This window comes from Limanda limanda, chromosome 11 (assembly GCF_963576545.1).
Source record: "Limanda limanda chromosome 11, fLimLim1.1, whole genome shotgun sequence".
Lineage (NCBI taxonomy): Eukaryota > Metazoa > Chordata > Actinopteri > Pleuronectiformes > Pleuronectidae > Limanda > Limanda limanda.
The window spans coordinates 12039693-12056911 of record NC_083646.1 but is presented as its reverse complement, the minus strand read 5'-3'; the positions used below and the strand labels follow the sequence as shown (position 1 = coordinate 12056911).

At 48.2% G+C, this 17219-nt stretch overlaps 1 protein-coding gene across 4 annotated transcripts; it reads right to left on the bottom strand.

Moving 5' to 3' along the window:
- Positions 1 to 1785: 1785 nt before the first annotated feature.
- On the bottom strand, positions 1786 to 16880 carry LOC133013459 (histone-lysine N-methyltransferase ASH1L-like). 4 transcript variants are annotated; one of them, XM_061080407.1, is made up of 14 exons: positions 16484 to 16880; positions 11945 to 12840; positions 6943 to 11056; positions 5160 to 5508; positions 4802 to 4975; positions 4612 to 4706; positions 4455 to 4528; positions 4316 to 4361; positions 4102 to 4142; positions 3947 to 4017; positions 3679 to 3854; positions 3075 to 3166; positions 2835 to 2983; positions 1786 to 2753 (listed from the first exon to the last, which is right to left on the bottom strand). In XM_061080407.1, exons 2-13 carry the CDS (start codon positions 12632 to 12634, stop codon positions 2849 to 2851), a joined length of 6057 nt encoding a protein of 2018 aa, XP_060936390.1. In that variant the 5' UTR covers positions 12635 to 12840; positions 16484 to 16880; the 3' UTR covers positions 1786 to 2753; positions 2835 to 2848. The 4 variants fall into 4 exon arrangements, 3 of the variants coding, with proteins under 3 accessions (XP_060936390.1, XP_060936391.1, XP_060936392.1); XM_061080408.1 differs by lacking the exons at positions 1786 to 2753; positions 2835 to 2983 and having other exon boundaries at positions 3105 to 3166; positions 3666 to 3854; XR_009681417.1 differs by lacking the exons at positions 1786 to 2753; positions 2835 to 2983 and having other exon boundaries at positions 3107 to 3166; positions 3270 to 3854.
- Positions 16881 to 17219: the final 339 nt, after the last annotated feature.

Below are 17219 nucleotides of genomic sequence, written 5' to 3'. Positions count from 1 at the left end.
TCCCCCCCCTCTCTCCCTCCTCTCCTCTCTTGCTCTCACTGGTGTCATGTAGCCTGTAGACATCCCCCAAGTATCCTACTATTGCATTTAGTTGAGTGCCCCCCTAGTGTCAGTCACTGTCCACCTCCTGCATGTGCTTGTTTGTAAATACACCAAATAAAATGATCAGTATAAACCGAACATGTTCAGCAGTTTGAGTCGTGTTTTTGCATCGTAAACGTTTTATTAAATCGGTAGTTTATGTGTTAAGTAATGTAGAGGAAATCACACATCCTATATGTGCTGTTGACTGAAATGTGACAGGAAGCTACCTGCGTTCGTCGGACTGCAAAGGAAATGAAGAGTCACAATGGAGCTCTCACTGTTAATACCTAAATAAACACTGCGTCCTGTTTACGCTTTAACTTCCAAGAGATTCCCCGTCACGTCTTTGCCTGGATACAACATCCCAGGACGCCCTCGGCCGTTGTGAAGGGCAGAACGAGTTGAATAAATCTCCTAGGGCGAGCTGCAGCCCTCCCCCATCTTGTAACAGGGTTCTTTTGACAGTGTCCTCCATTGTGGGTCATTATGGAGGACAACACGGGGTGAGATATACAATCTGACACCACTAGATAGCACTGTTAGCTAAAGCTGATTAACATCACTGCAGCATAACCACAAACACACACACACATAACAGGAAGGAGGTTTTGATAACTGACACACTCAGACTCTGCAGGGTTTAGTACTAGTCGACATAAAATGCTTTTATTATTATGGATATAGAGGCGAAACATCTGAGCTGACATTCTATGGCGTTGAGTTATAACTGTTGTTGATGTTTTGTTTTAAGATGCATGTTATCGGAGGCAACAGGCAAAGGTTACATGTCATGCAAACTAGATAAATAACTCTGTATGTGTGTACCTTTGCTATAAAGTTAATCATCCACTGGCAATAACGTAGTGCTCTTAGTTAAAAAAAGGAAAGAGGAAAAATATACATACGGTATGTAAACAGTCAAAGAAATTGCACTTTCTTGGCTTATAACTAGAAGCCGCACTACAGAAAAGAGAGCGAAAAATGTAACACTGGAAAAACTAATTCACTGTCACTGATTGTCTGACCAATTAAAAAAAAGGAGTATGCTCGGCTAAAGAAAAAGAAATTATGTAGTTCTACAAAAAAATCATATACAATCATAGTCAATTTTAAGGAGAAATGTCTGATATATTGGTCAGCTGTATATCTGCTTTAAAAACATCTTAGTAAATGATAGATGTGATTATAACCTTTATGTATAATCCAGATAGTATTGTCAGGTATAATACTAATTTTACACGCTACTGCAGATAGAAGGAAAACAGGTCTCTCTCTATGTACATTCACATGAAACTAAACGCTTATGGTTACTCGGCCCGACGCTTCTAAGATGAGCACAATCTACGGCGCATCTGTACAGAAAAGTCAAACCTCAAATATTCACAACTTAAAAAAGAAACATAACAAAGGAAGTCCTTACATAGTTCTTATCAGAAGAGATATTGCTTTTAAAGACTGCATGAGTTCACTTAGGTACATACACAAGACAACATGGCACTTCTACAGAGCATTTTGGGGGCGAATCCGTTTTTTATTCCCTTTCCCCTCTCGTCTTTCTCTTCCTCAGCCTCCGAGCACATTCTGATTGTCAATGCTCTGGAGCAAAGAGCGAAACATTCTCAAAGGCAGTCTGAAGTAAACAGACACACTTTTTTTTGTTACTCTTTTGTCAACCCTCTCCCTCCCTCCCTCCCTCCCTTACCCAGGAAGCAATACTGAAAATAGTCAATAACAATAAACATTCCTATCATGAATATATTTTGTCCATTTCTGCTGCAGACAGTTCTCAAGCTGCCTTCTCGCTCTCTCTTTTTTTTTTTTTTTTTTCAAAAATAACTTCTTTCTTAAAACCTCATTAGAAATTCTCTAGCGGCGATGCCAAAATTCCTATCGCTAAGCCCGCCCCCCCCCCTCCCCTGCCTATTCACTGGTACATAGCAGACACTGTCTCGGTAAAGTGAAGAAAAAAAAAAACCTTAACACTGCCTCAACAGATTTTTAACTGGCTTGATTTCTCCTCGTGTAGTTTCCCCAAAGGTGCAATGTGACTTTGAAAGCCTAACAAGCAAAAACGAGGGTTCAATTTTGACCTACTTAGGTGCCCAGGCTACATTTGAGTTCCCCCCGGGGCAGTTTGTGAGCTCCTTGTCTCGCCGCAATTCGGAGTACTTTACATACGTCCACTTTCAATCAGTGAGCAAATGTCTCTCTCTCCCAGTTTGCTTAAGGTGCTGAAGTAAGAGCAGTCAAAATGTATGTGTGTGTGCATTTATAGTGTGTCCACTCAGCGTACATACAATCTTTAGTGTGCTTGTTCATCCAGCACTAGTGCAAATTCATCTCAGCTGGTCTGTTTCTCTCTCTCTCTCTCTCCATCCGGGACAGTCTCTCTCTCAGCTTCTCTCATCCCTTGCCGCTTGGACAAAAGATGCGTTGCCATGGTTTCATCCTTGGTGTGATGCCCTTCAGAGCGCTGGGTTCAACACACTCATCTGTTCGTGTGCGATTTGTCTTTCTTGCATTTTTCAGCCTCTGTGATTCACCGGCTCTCTTCTTCCTTTCTTGCTTTTCCTCTGCGGCACTACCACTGTTGATAGTAGTGCTGTGACATCAGTTTGGTGTCTGTCTGTCCGGTGGTGGGCCTGGTCCCCCTTGCAGAGTGGTCCCACCTGCATAAAGGCAAGATACTGTCAACAAAACGATGCATATACATCTCAGAGTCCTCTTCCTGCATGTGTTGCTCTGCTCACCGGCCTCCGTTAGCTTATGAATGCTGCAGGGTCAAAAGTAAATCGTTGAGCCGTCTCCTTCTCTGTTCTCTGCTGCAGACCTCTTCCTCCCCTAGACTCTCCTTCCGTCCCTCCTCCTCCCTCTCTGGTCTGTTCTGGGTTTTGTGGGGCTGTGGTGGGCAAAAACAGATTTTTATCGTCTTGGAGATTTGCATTCACAAAAAGGAATTACGTATTTTTTTTCATTTATTGTTGACTCACAAAGGGGCAGGCAGTGAGCGAGCTGGAGGTGTCCTCTCTCTGATGCAGAGGGTCACTGCTGATATCCGTCACCTCCCCCCCCACTGGCTGATCTGAGGGTCAGAGGTCAAACAGCGGACTGTATGTTAGTAGAGTCAGGAGAGAAAAGTGCACATCATCTTTTTTTTCAACTGATCTATAATTATGCTAATGTACTTATTTCCCCCTCGATTCTTATCCGCAATCAGTCGGGGAGGCTTTGGTGGAAACTGTGTGGTTTCACTGCTAATGGGGAAAGTTGATGCCTGCTGGGTTTTGGGATACCAGGAGGGGATGACAGAAATGGGGAAACATTTCTGCAGGCTGAAATTCTGTGGTTGGAAAACTGCTTAGTTTGAGCTGCTGACTGTGATATGGAGAGACAAGCCAAACATGAGGATGACGAGCTGTGAGCAGAACACACACGCACGCACACAAACACACACACAAAGTTAAAGACACAAGCACAGGACACAAAAGGGAGTCCATACACATGACCAGTATGGAAATGTATAGAGAAGAACCGCGTATGCATACACGAACACCTACAGAAACAAAAACTAACACACACACTTGCTTCATGGACCTGACTTGATGTGGCTGTCGTCCCCACTGGCTCCGTCGCAGGACAGATGCCGAGAGTCCCTCTCCTTCCCCTCTGCATCTCTCTCCCTCTCCCTCTCTATCCTCAGTCGGGTCTGTCTGTCTCTCACGAGCTCCCAGTTCCTCACAAGGAACACGTGATGTTTCACCACAAAGCTCCTGGCCAGACAGACAGGGAGAGAAATTAGCCGTCAACGCTGACATCAAGTAGTTTTATCCTGAAATGTGAGTCGCTGCGTTTCTCTCCATACCTGTCGGTGCTGGTCATAGGTTCCATGTTGAGATGAGGGAACAGGCTGGTAATGTCACTGGAGTTCTCATCCTGTACAAGAAAAAGCAAATGTGTGAGATTTACAGAACAAACTTTTGAAGTGTCACTCTTGGACATTTCTCCTCATGGACTTACCGCAGTCAGGTGAGAGGATAGAGATCTCTCCTTCAGTCGGCCTGAGGGAAAGAGAAAGAGAGAAAGAAAGAATATGAGAGAATTGATCAAACCCATCAAACCAAACCTGACGATAACACATCAAACTAAAATGGCCCGCCTCTTTTGAAACCACTGATTGCAGATTTTTATTTGTATCTGCACAAAAGAGGCAGAGGTAATAATCAGGACTCACAGTAACGCCGCTTCCTCTTCAGCGGGACAGCAGGCTGGCTGGGAAGCTGTAACCAAATAAGAATTACATCCCTGTGTACCTATTACACTCCAAAAATCTACTTTTAACTCTGTCCTCTGTGCGATGTGGTGCCGTATACCTGGTTGTTCTGCCACAGCCACATTACATCGTAGGGTAGCTGGAAATGAATCCGCTTCAGCCTCAGGTACTTCCCTTGAGGACGCAGAGGGAGTTTAGGTGGACGATCACAGCTGCGACAAAGTACAGCAGTGTTTGCATTTTTCTTCTCTACTTACCGACATGCATGGGAGCAGGTAACAGTGTGTACTCCTTCTCCCCAGGTGTGTACTCCAAACTCTCTCTGCAAATCTGCTGGGCTTGAGAGGGGGGTCTGAGAGAGGCATACCAAACAAATTATTAAACAGAAAAACCTGACAATGTTAAAATCATTAGAAAAGCTTGTTTATGAAATCTGCTACAACTCACTCTGTAGTTTTATTATCATCAGAGTAAAGACCCGCCCTCAGAAACCTTTTCCTGGGAGGACTATCAGCTCTCTCCTCTCTTTGGATGGTTACCGGCTGGGACGGAGCCTTGTCCACATCCGCTTGTTCGAAACATTCAGGGAGGGCGTCACACTCGGGATTATCCACAGTGACACTAAAAGGAAAGCATGAAGAGAGAGAGATAGAATGATAGAGAGGAAAAAGAGAAAGAAAGAAAAGGCACTGGTTTAGCACACAGTGCTGAAAACAATAGGTTAATATCGTGATAGTGAGTGGTTGTATTGAATTTTCTAATCAACCAGCTCAGGTTCCCCTTTGATGCAGTTGTGAGCGTTTACCTCTGATGACAGGGAGAGTCACCGTGTTTTCTCTTCCGCCCTCTCTTCCTCCGAGCCTGCAGCTCTGACTCTGTCACCTGCTGCACCGTGTCGCCTCCTCGATCCCTCTCTGGCACCCGCTCCTCTTTCCTCCCTCCAACTCCTGGTCCATCTCTGTTGTGGTTGGGTCCTGGCGAGAGGTCGAGTGATGACATGGAGGGAGCCGCGGATAGTTGTGCGGGGGAGGATGCAGTGAAGGGCAGTGGGTGCTTCCTGGGCCGTCCTGGCCTTCTTTTGTTTTTCACCGCCACGCTGTCTGGCGTTGGCACACTTTTCTGCTGCCCCCGGCTTCTGGAGTCACCTTGTAAACCTGCCGTCATTGAAATAAACAGAAAGCGGGAGGGAGGGGGTGAGGCAGGAGGGGAGGGTGGGGTGTAAGTGGCGGAGAGGAAATGAGACAGATGTGGATCAGTGATTGAGGCAGCAGGAGGTGTGAGGTGAAGCCAGTCTGCGCTGAGTCATGTGGACGGGCCACAGATTAGGTGAGTCACAACATTTCCTCTGACCAGATCACTTCTGGGAAATGCATTAAGAAGTGATCTATCTGCACACACACACACACACACACACAAACAAAGACGAATGGACCCCTTCCCTGTACTGCATGTATACTTTTCACCATGGGCATGCACACGTATGCACTCCTGCACACAAATAGTTTTTGCCGATTTCAGTTAATGTGGCAAACAATCTCAAAGTGCTGAGCAGACAGAGAGAGAGATTGAAAAAGTGTGTGTGAATGTGCCCATGCTAGCACGCTGTACTTGAAAACATGTGTGTTTGGTTAGATGATGAACTGATGTCACATGAATTCCACAAAAACAACACACTTCCCTCACAAGCTCTCTTTGCCCTAGCTCTGACCCCCCCGTGCTTTTCCTTCATCAATCACTCCTGAGGTCATTCATCTTTTCCTTCAATTTTCCACAGTCCCTGACAAGACTGACCAATCGCGCCTTATTGGATTTTTCCAAGTCAAATAGGCTGCTGTTGGCCGGCAGTGAGGGATAGGCCAGTCTTTAAATAGCCAATTTGGTGGTTAACTAATGACTGTGTTCACTGGGTAGCCCGGGGCTGCAACAGTGTGCGGTTTGCTGCAGACCGGGGGAAGATTTCAAAGATTTTCTGGCAGATTCCCATCGAGATGTTCCTCCCTCCTGCTCTAACACTTTATCAAAATTCCGGCAGAGAGTAGTTGCTGAGTGGTTGCATTTGTGTCAGGCACGTCCCCTGCACAGCAGAAGGAGTCTGAAATTGACTATAAAAAGTCTGATTTCCTCAGACAGCCTCCAAGGCTTTGATGTCCACAACACCTGAGAAAAAGCCATGCTGTCTCTATATCGGGTAAACTCCTGGTGCCACACACTCGTTTCAGTGCAAATATAAAAATCTGTCATGCTGAGCCGCTGTAAAAAGACTCTTGGCATAAAACTTATTTACTCGACTAGCTGTCACAATTTTGTTGCTATTGTTGTATTTCAATGGTAGGCACAGTTGATGTCAGATCCCCCACATCATCTAAATGACTGCCAGTTTTCAGAATATTCATATTTTCTGGAGTTAAAAAAAATCAGCGAATACAACTGTGCCACTGATGAAGCATTCATCACAGTCTCCATCTACTGAAGTTCGAAACAGTGCTTCTACATCCAAGTGTAAGCAACAAATTTAGCACTACTGCTAGAATAACCAAATTTTGAGGTTTTTTGAGGTTTTATAGATTGAGTCATTCATGCATCCTCACCTGATTCTCTCCTCTCCCTCCAAGCTGGCTCGTCTCTCCTCCATGACCTCTCTTCACTTCCTGAATTCCTGCTGGCCAATCCACTCCTGGGGCCCCTGCCTCCTGTTGCCATGGCAGCAGATGTGAACAGGTTGGTGTGCGGTGGGGAAGGGGGCGTCCTGTACAGGTGTGACTCTTCAAAGTCCTCACCATCGTCGTCCTCTCCGTCTGATGCGATCAGCCTGCCTGTGCGTTGCTCCGCGGTGAAGCCCCTCCAGCTGGGGTTTGAGTTTCCGAATCCTGGCCCTCCCAGGCTGCCGAATTTCATCCAGCTCTGACCCAGGCCGCCCCAGCCTCCCCCGAACGAAGACAGGTGAGAGGAACCCAGCCCCAGTGAGGTGAAAGACATGTGTTTGTACCTCTCAGCTGAGGAAGACGACGATGATGATGTGGCGGCAGCAGCAGAGGAGAAGGAATCATTTCCATTCTCACACGACCAAGGGGATTCTTTGGAAAGCATGCTCCCCATTCCTCGTGTCCCTTTCCTTCCTACGTCTCCTTGCCCCAAAATGAACCCAGACCTGGACTTGGAACTGGCCTCTCGATCCATGCTGTCTTCCTCCTCCGCCCCGTGTAACTCCTCTTCATCATCCATGTCTCGCTCGCAGTGCCGGTGACGATGTTTATGTTTGTGTTTGTGATCACTCCTCCCACAGCCACACGAAAGGCTGGGTGCGAACCCTGAGCTGAGATGTGGGCTTCCTCCACTGCCTCCTCCTCCTAAATCCCCTTCAACCTCTCCTCCTAATGCTCCTTCTCTCAGCAACCTGCTCCTGCGCCTGTGGAATCTGGCGGGGTTGAGGAGGAAGTGGGCATGGTGGGGCTGATGGGTGGCATACTGGTGAGGAGAGGGAAGCGGGTAGGAGCTAGGGAGGTGGTGGTAAAGTGTTGTGGCCGGGGGATAGCCGCCGTAAAAGCCCATGTTTTCAATGGTCTCCTGGAACTTTGAGGGGCAGCCACACTGCCTGCGATCAGGCTTCCTGTTGCAATGCACCTGCTGGCAGGGGTAGAACGGCTGGGGGGAGAAGGAGGGATTAGAAGCGTAAGACGAAGGGTGAGGAGAGTAGAAACCATTCAGATTGATCCTGAAGATGTTGGAGCGGAGAGGATGGGAGGAGGGGTGATGGCGCCGTCCTCCTGCAGAAGTCCCACTCCCATCAAAGCCCTGTCCCAGACCTGTCCTCACCCAACTTCGCTTCCCGATGTGGACCTCACTGAATTGACCGATCAGGTCTTCGAGTTCGGCCAGAAACTCTGGATCCTGCATGTGCAGCTGCTGGTGCTTCTTTTTGTGTTTATTTTTCTGTCTCTTCAGTGCATTGTGCCCAAGGCAAGGGTAATAGTCTGAATGACTGCACTTATTGTGTCCTGGGCAGGGGCACAAGCACGTACAGGAAGAGGAACAGTCGTAGTCTCTCCGCCTGTGCCGGTGTCTGTCTCTGTGCCGCTCTACATTACTTGAGTTGCTGATTGAGTTTGTGTGTCTGGGGATATGAGAGGGGGGTGAGGAGACAGGAGAAGGACGGTCCACAAGAGAGGAGGGATGTCTTTGACCCCCAAGCATCATGCCTGACCCCAACCTGAGAATGCCTCGAGCTCCCCTCACCTCCCCTCGCTCTGAAACACTGTTGTTATCCATTCCGATTCCGCTGTCGCTAGGCAGTGTCTCTTCGCTGTGTGATTCACTCCTGGGGGAGGGGGTGGCGTCTTTGAGGTGGCCAGGGGAGCCAGGTGTGTGATGCAGTGGCGGGATGGGACAGGAGAGCTTACATGTAGACTGGTGAAAGGGGAAGTGAAGCCTTCCCTGACATGGACAACTCTTCTTTACAAAGGGAGAGAGGGAAGAGGAGGAGAGAGGACGCGGGGAGGTACAGGATGATGATGGGGAAGGGAGGGAGAAGGGGTGAGAAAATAGTAGGGAAGACGTTGGTTCGGCCAGGCTGCCCTCACTGTAGGGACTCTGGGCCCCACTGGAGTGGGTAAGAGATGGGGAAGGAAAGGGGTGAGAAGCAGGAGGCTGGGGCTGGTTAGACGAGAAGAGAGATGTTTCAGGAGGATTGGTAAACAGACTCGACTGAGTGGAGCTCTGGGAGTTGGAATTCAGGGTAGCTGTCTGGACTTTAGGCTTGCGTCCTCGTCTCTTGCCCATGTAGATGGTCCCTCTCTTGCTCACATTGATCTGAGGGCCCAGCTTGCTCCCAAAGGAGGAGGACAGGGCTGAGAACGTGTGTACTGTTGTAGCCTCTATTGATTTACACGTTCTCAGAGAGGTCTCGCCATCTACTGCCTCTACTCCCCTTGCCTCCTTTCCAACGTACCCAGACAGCATCACCTTGTGAAGTCTCCTCTTCTTTCTTTTCTTCATCTCATTAATGAGCCTCCTGATTTTTAGCTTTCTGTTCCCCTTATCAGCAGCATGAAAATCTTTACTCCCGACTGTATCATCAGTGGGATTCAGTGCATCTCCATTGTGTTCCTCGGGGAGGGGTCGTTTGGGAGGACGGCCACGCTTCTTGGGGCTGGATTGAGACTTAGCGGCACACTGCAGTATTGGACTTGGCTCCGGTAGAGGGGCTTTCTGAACTCCGTTACACCCCAGAAGAGGCTCCTCTGCTGGGATAGCTTTCACAGAAAGTCTAGGGGGATGCTCATCTAAACTAGAGCTATGGGATTTAGGGCGGCCTCTTTTTCGGGCAGGAGTTATGGGGCATCTGGATGCAGGGGGGCTAGGATCTAAAATTGGGTGCTTTGGGGATGGAGGTTTGGTTGCAGAAGAGAGAGGGGAGGAGCTGCTGCTTAAGGAGAAAGACGTTGGATGGGAGTCATCGGTCGGTTGGAAAATAGTCTTGGCAGGAAGGGATGTCTTGGGGTTCTGGGAGATATTTAGTGAAGGATTATGTTGGGAATCTGAGGCGGCTTCATAACTTTCTGCCCTCTGTGCTCGGTGCACCAGCTTGGTCCAGCTGGGCCGTCTAGCCTTCCGTTTCTTGAGTGGTCGGCTGTCTTGCTCTTGGGGGAAAGAAGGGGGAGAAATGGGGGCACGGGTAGAGGGGGTGGGCAGAGAGGGAGGAGCCGAGGAAGAGGGGTGGCTTGGAGGCACTACTGAATGTCTTTCTTGTTCTTTTGATTTACTTGCGTCACCTGTTGTTGCTACGGGCTCAGCTTGTTTAACTGACTTACAACTGTCATCTGTCTTGTCTTTCTCCTCTGCTCTGCTTGGATTCACTACTTTATCAACTGTTACACCACATTTTGGATTATTGTCTTCTGCTCTTTGTCTCTCTGGGCTGAGCTTATCCCTCTTTTTCTCACCCCTTGCTCTTTCAGTCTTTAGTTCATCTGACCACATATCATCCCTCCTAAGTCTTTCAACTTTTTCTTTACCATGCCTTGATTTTCCCTCTTTCCCTTTCTCCTTTTTCTTCTTCTTGCCCTCCTCCTTTCCGCTCTCAGTCTTCGCTCTTTCAGCTAACAACCTATCGCGCTTGGATTTTTTGTCTTTCCGTTTGTCTTTCCTTGATTTCTTCTCTTTCTCTCTCTTTTTCTCTAGTGATGTCTGTAGAGAGACATTCTGATCTTGGGTTTTGGAAGAGGAGAGCTCCGCAGCGGGGGAGGACTGTGGTTTCGAGGTGACTGAGGGAGAGTCTGGCCTACTCTTGTTAGAAAGGCTAAGTTCTTTATGGGAGCTTGTGGAAACTGGAGGTCTTGTCGTAGAGTCCATGGAAGAAACAGAGGAAGAACTGCTGTGTTTTCCAACTTTAATTCTTGATGACAAGGAAGTGCCAAGAACGTCGGCGCAGCATTTCCCATTTGATAGTCCCTTCTGTCTCGCTGTCTGTACCAGACCATTATGTTTCTTGGTGCCGTTTCCTTCATTTCTGGCCTCCGATGCAGAAGGTGTCTGGATGCATGTGGTGGAAGGAGAAGTTGAAGCTGTCTGGTCTGCTGTGGGTGAGCAGGGTTTGTGTCCTGCAGGAAAAGGCTGTCCATTGACAGTAGGAAGCTTCTCTTTCTTCACTTTCTCAGATGAGCCATTTGAATTCACCTCTGTCTTATTGGCCAGTTTGGTAGGAACCTGGGGAATGCAAACATGCAATCTCTGTCATAGACAGCAAAGGCTGTGACATCCATTAGTTTGCTGTTGACAACAGTGAAGGACAATGGGGAAGAGACAATAACTGAAATACTTTTGTTTTTGTCTGACCATTAAAAGAGAGTGAGAACAAAATGACTCAATCAGGCAGAGAAAAGAGGGCAAACTGTGGAGAAGGAGAGAGTGAGGTGATGGAAACAGGAATGGGGCTGACACAGAAAGGAGAAATACAAAGGCAGAGAAACAGCGAGGAAGGGAGTGGGACAGGGACAGAAGGGGGAGTGAAAGATAAATGAGAGCAGGTAGAGAAAAGAGGGGATGTAAAAATAGAAGAGAGGGACAGATATAGAGAGCCTGGCAGAGACGAAAAGAGAGAGAGAAAGCTGTGCTATTGGTAGCTATAAATTGCCACTAATACAGATGAGAAGGCTTGACATTTCATACTTGTCCTGTAATTTTGGTATGCTGCAGTCTGAGTGGTGTTTGTGCAGCTAAAGCAATAAGCTTCCCCTCGGGTGATTGTCATAAGGACTGATGGACCAATGTCTGTAATAGCTCCAAGTGGTTGCTGTGCTGTTGTCCTATTTATAGGTGTGTTTATTTAAATGTGCTGCACTGAGACAATAGCTCATTTGACCTTATTATTACTGAGCATATAGTTAGGGCAATTTGCACCATGGTTATCTACCAAAAACTAAACAAAGCACATATGTTCCATAACATCTAAATGCCTAAACTACCTGTAACTCCTTCAACTTTACCTACTTGAAATTTATAACTTAATTATAACTAATAACTTTTTTGATATCGGAGGCTGACATGAAGGAATGTGTGCGTGTGTGAGGAAAATTGCCTTTGTCCTTAGCTTACCTGTTTGGCAGACTTTGTCCCCTGGCTGGCAGTGGCAGGGACTGAGGCTGGGGTGGTAGCTGCAGCAAATGTTGATGATAATGACGGTGGCTGCGATGACGAAGATGATGATGATGACGACGAGGATAATGATGAGGCCAGTTGTGGTGAAGAAGCAGATGCAGTTTGTTTGGATGTGGTCTGGACAGCATCCAGGCTTGAGCGCTGCTCTCTGGTTGTCTCATCTGGGGTAGAGCTGGTTTTGCTCTGTTGCCCCACACCCCCTTCACCATCCACCCTCGACTGCCCCCCCCTGCTTTGTCTCTGATAGGTCCTGATGGTGGGCTTGCAGACGTAGCTCTCCAAGATCTTGGGCGGCTTCTTGGTGCGTTTGGCCTGGAGCCCGATCCGGAGTCGCACATTCCCCTCAGGGCAGCTGGTCTCTCTGCCAGAGATCTGGAGCTGTTGCTGCCCTGCACTTCCACAGCGCCCCTCGATGAGCAACTCCAGCACTGCCCCCTTGTCCCCTTCTCGCTTCCTTCCTGCTCCCTTTTTCTCCTCCTCCTTTTTCCCCACATCTCCATTCTCCCCATCACCTCTTCCTCTCTTTTTCTCTGCCACACGGTCCTGTTCAGAGTCCTCAGGAGCAGAGGTAGGGTCCAGATTGGAGTTTGTGGATGGAGGGGTTCCCCCCTTCACTCTCTGGTCCATCAGAGAAGTCAGGGGGGAGAGGCAGGATGCAGTGGGGTGCCCAGTATAACACTCAAATGTACTTGTTGGTGTAGATGGGGTCAAGGGTCAATGGGCTAAATGCAGGTCTAGATCAAGAGATTTCCAAAAGGATGTCCTAAAAAAGCAGGCGCAGTTGGGTGTCCTCGTCCAGCCAAGGTCTCTCTCTCTTCTCTTTTCGGCTCCAACTGAGAGGGAGTAAGGTTGAGGCAGAGAGAGCGAGAGAGAGAAGAGAGAGAGAGAGCGAGAGAAAGAGAGAGAATGGACAGACAGAAACAGAAAGATAGAGAGGGCAGTGATTAGTCATTTCAGTGAGCTCAGATGCAGAATAGCAGAAGTACGGGAACCGAGGGGAAAGTCCCCTTCCTGCAGGCAGCTGTAGAGAGGTGGTGAAGTGTGTGTCCACAGAGATGATCTCATCATACAGAAAACCCAGGGGACCAATCAACGCTGCCGTTTCCCAGAACGTCGGCACTAACGGGAAAGAAAGACCTACTCACATTCTTTCAGAATCACCGTCAGATAGTTTTCTCCAATAATCCACAGACAACGGCAACTCTGAACGACAGCAAACGCTTGTTAATCCTCCGCGCTTTTACTTATGTCCCAACCTTTACACCCTGCGTCCTCTTTCTCAAATCAATATATCAATCAATCAGCTCCCGACTAATTCAAACACTTGATCCAGTCTCCTCCCCTCCTCTCCCCGCTGTCTTTGCGCCTTCTGTTCTCAGCTACTCCCACCAGCACTTCTCCTCCCACCCTTCCCTCTGCTGTACTGTCTTTTCTCTCCGAAACTCCCCTCTTCATGTTTGGCAGAAAGCGTTTGCATGCATTCTCTATTAGTCCCATCCACTCTCCCCTCGCTCTCTCCCTGTAGACCACACAGTAAAATGGTCAACTCATGCGCTGTATCCATGTTAATCAGAACCATATTTCCTCCTCCGCGTCGTTCCTTTTTCTCCTCTCCTGCCTAAATCCCTCTATTCACGGTCTGACCGTTCCCCTCCTCCCCCTTTTTCAGTAGTGGTAACACAAATCCGTAGGAAAGGGTAAAACTTATTTTTGGAAAGGAGTGCAAATTCCTCCTCCTCCCATTGCTTCCTCTAAGTCAAGTAAGCTTTTCATTGACCCCATTGTAAATGGACTTTTAATGTGACATTACAGCAGAGCAACACACCCTACAATAACATTCTCCTCACCAGGAAAACTTTCACTCTCACTCTCACCATGTTCAATACGGTTTTCGACCCAACGTGTCGGGGATATGGAAGCAGCATCTTCTGTCATGCTTCCTTCATTATTCTCTCTCATTAAGAAAGACACTCGTCCGTTTTCTAATCAAACACACCCTGCCAAGCATTCCTGCAAATTGCTCCTGAGAGCCTCTTATGAAATAGCTCATCCGTCTCTCAACACGTCGAACTGCCCCCTGAAACCTACAACTGCATCTCGGATAATATTTTCATTCAAGAGCTCAGTGGGCTATCTCTCGCGCCTCCCGGTCCCCCCCCACACCCAAACCTCTTTTCCTTGAATCCCGCTGAGCTCAAATCAACATCTGTTCCAATAACTTGCTGTTATGCAACCGTATTGGAAAGCATTTCCAAGGCCAAACCTCCTCCTCACAGTGAAATGAAAATGAGCACAGAGATGGACAGCGGTCCTCTTAAATCACAGCAGCCACTTTTAATCATGACCTCTACTCCAGAATCCTGACCTGAATGAAGAGGTGCAAACTGAGGAGGAATCCGGGCAATCAGGAGAAATCTGGAGTCAAACGAGTTATGATCAAATTGTGCAAAGGGACTATAAAAACAGGAGTAGAGTGGCAGGTTTGCAAACCTAAAAGGGCAAGTCAATTCAACGTGAGTCAAAGTGCATACTAATAGCTTTTTATACTCTCCACACAGCTATACCTCTCAAACATAACTCAGAATTATTCTAACATTAGACCAGAAGCTTTTCCCAGTGACAGGATGATGGGTGGACTTGACACTGTAGTCCGTGTGGGCTCCTTGGCAGCGCCGAGGAGCCGATTAAATCATGATAACGGCCCACCATATTTCCAGCCATCATCAGCATCCCATGACGGTGTTATCATCAATAACTACAGCACCATTGTCATCTGCCTGACAACAGCAGGAGCGTGGCCGCGCTGCCCCCTGGAAATCCGGTTGCTGTGTTGGCATCTCACATCTGAACCATGAAGCCTCTCACAGAGGGTGATGCTCCATATGTTCAGGGATGTTTTCACTTCAGTCTCCCTCCTCCTCCTCACACACACACACACACACCTCACCTTGAAATTTAACGATTACGTTATTATGGGTACTTGATTTTTGTCCCCATGAGGAAGACAAGTCTCAAGTCATTTGCTGGAGACTGACTCTAACCTCAGCTGTAATCAGGCTACTACTTGCCTCTCCCTAATCCAAACCCAACATGCATACCTAATCCTAACCAGTACTCTAATCCCAACTAACTTGGTCTGCATACAAACCTATTAACTCACTTACCTCCTTTCTGTTTGTTTTATTTCCATATCCTATCCCCTGCCCTGTCCCTTAACCTAACCTTAACCCCCTGCCACATTCCCTAACACTGACCTTAACCCCTTCCCTGTCTCCTAACCATAACCTTAACACCTTTCCTTGCCCTCTACCACTAACTGTGTCCCCTAACCTCTGATGTTTTTCATGTAACAGATAGACAAATATATAAATCTGTGCCTTCTCAACACCTGCAGGTGTTTGAATGTATGGTCCCCTTAACCAACCTGAACACTAGAATAGTCTTAACCATAGTTACTACTTGCCTTACCCTAAACCCTTACCTTTACCCTGACTCTAAACTACACCCAAACCTAACCTAAATCATGTCTTAACTTTTCAATTTATTGATTTGCGTTATGTGGACTTTTATTTTATGTCCCCATAAGGAAGACAAGTCCCCGTATTTTGACTGAGTAAACAGGTAAAGGTCCCCAGAGCAGGAGCAATACCTGAACCACACACACACCCACACATGGATGCAGACACACACCCACATTAGTTGGGGTGTATTAAAAGTGTGTGGGTCGTACATTGTGTACCCAGGTCGCAGCTGCGTAGGCTGACTGATGTTGCTACTGTAGATACAGTACGGGCAGCAGTGGGGGGGTGTTAACCACTCTGGAGTAGCCTCGCACTGGTTTTACTGGGCACGTCCACATGAGCTCCCTTCTCCAGGATGACTTTGCGCACCCGCTGGAAACCACTCTGCTGTCGCACTTACAAATGACACACACATGCACGTGTTGTTGTTGTCGTCGCTCCTTTACCTCAACACATCGCACATCCGATCTTCTTCAAACATACGCACACACACACACACACACACACACACACACACTTGCACGTTGAAACTCAACATCGAAGTGGATTAGGAGGGGGGGGCGGTGTACGTAGCATGAAAATGTGCTTGCTCTTGCAGGGTTTGTGTTGTGGATCAGTCCCGAGACACCTCTGCCCCCCCCCCCCTCCTCCTTCTCTTCTATCCGCCTGTCCTCTGCTGGCTCTTCTGCTGGTGTCAGCAACATTGAAATAAGAAATATCACCGTGCACGGAGAACCGAGGAGGGGGGGGGGGGTACACATACACTCAGCAACAAGGGATAAAATTAGCGCAAAGCGGATGCACATACACACACACACACACTCACTCACACAAACAAAATATCCCCGTAACCTCCGGTGGTGTGGTTGTGTTGATGTCGGGCCTGCACACACTGACGCGCACTCTCACACGCACTGCCATGACAATCCGTGATAAGGCTACGTAGGCTACTTACCCGAGAGCGCGTCCCGGAGCCAACTGCGTGGAGGCAGGAGGAGGCGAAGGTGTTGCTGTCCTGCTCTCCTCTCCTCCTCTTCCTCCTCTCCTCTTCTTCTTCTCCTTATTCTTCTTCTTCAGCTCCTGGTGCATTAGACGTGGCTCTGATCGCGCACTTGAGGCCAGCGGAGGGTCGAACACCTCCTCTCGCCGAGTGTCGGTGCCATCGGAGCCCGGAGGAGCCCGCCGTGCAGCACGCTGTGCGCGGGTGTTTTCATAATCATCCAGTCTCTGCAGCTAGGTGGCGGACTGGTTACACTGGCGCTGCTGGTGTTTTTTTTATTTTACCACTTCTTCTTCTTCTTCTTCTCCTTTTTCTCTCGGGGAAAGTTACGTCGCTCCCTCCCCGCGGTAGTAATGGCTCAGATTGTGCCGCTTGCGTAATTGCGCACAGGCTGTTAACGTGTCAGGACGACGCGCTGCTTGCTGTGCGTGTGTGTGTGCGTGTGCGTGTGTGTGTGTGTGTGTGGTTACCAGAGCAGAGAGAGAGGTTGCCTGGATGTGCGGGAATGCAACTGCGTGGCCATTTTCATGTGGTCAGAGGACGAGATCAAACTGGGAACACGGCGCAGGATCTCGTTGTGGTTCCCAACAGGCGAACGGGGGAGGGCTGTTTAGACGATTAATAAAATGGCGACGACTTGGCTAAAATAGGTTGGCTGGTAGGATTGTGAGAGAGCAGCTGAAAAGTTGCA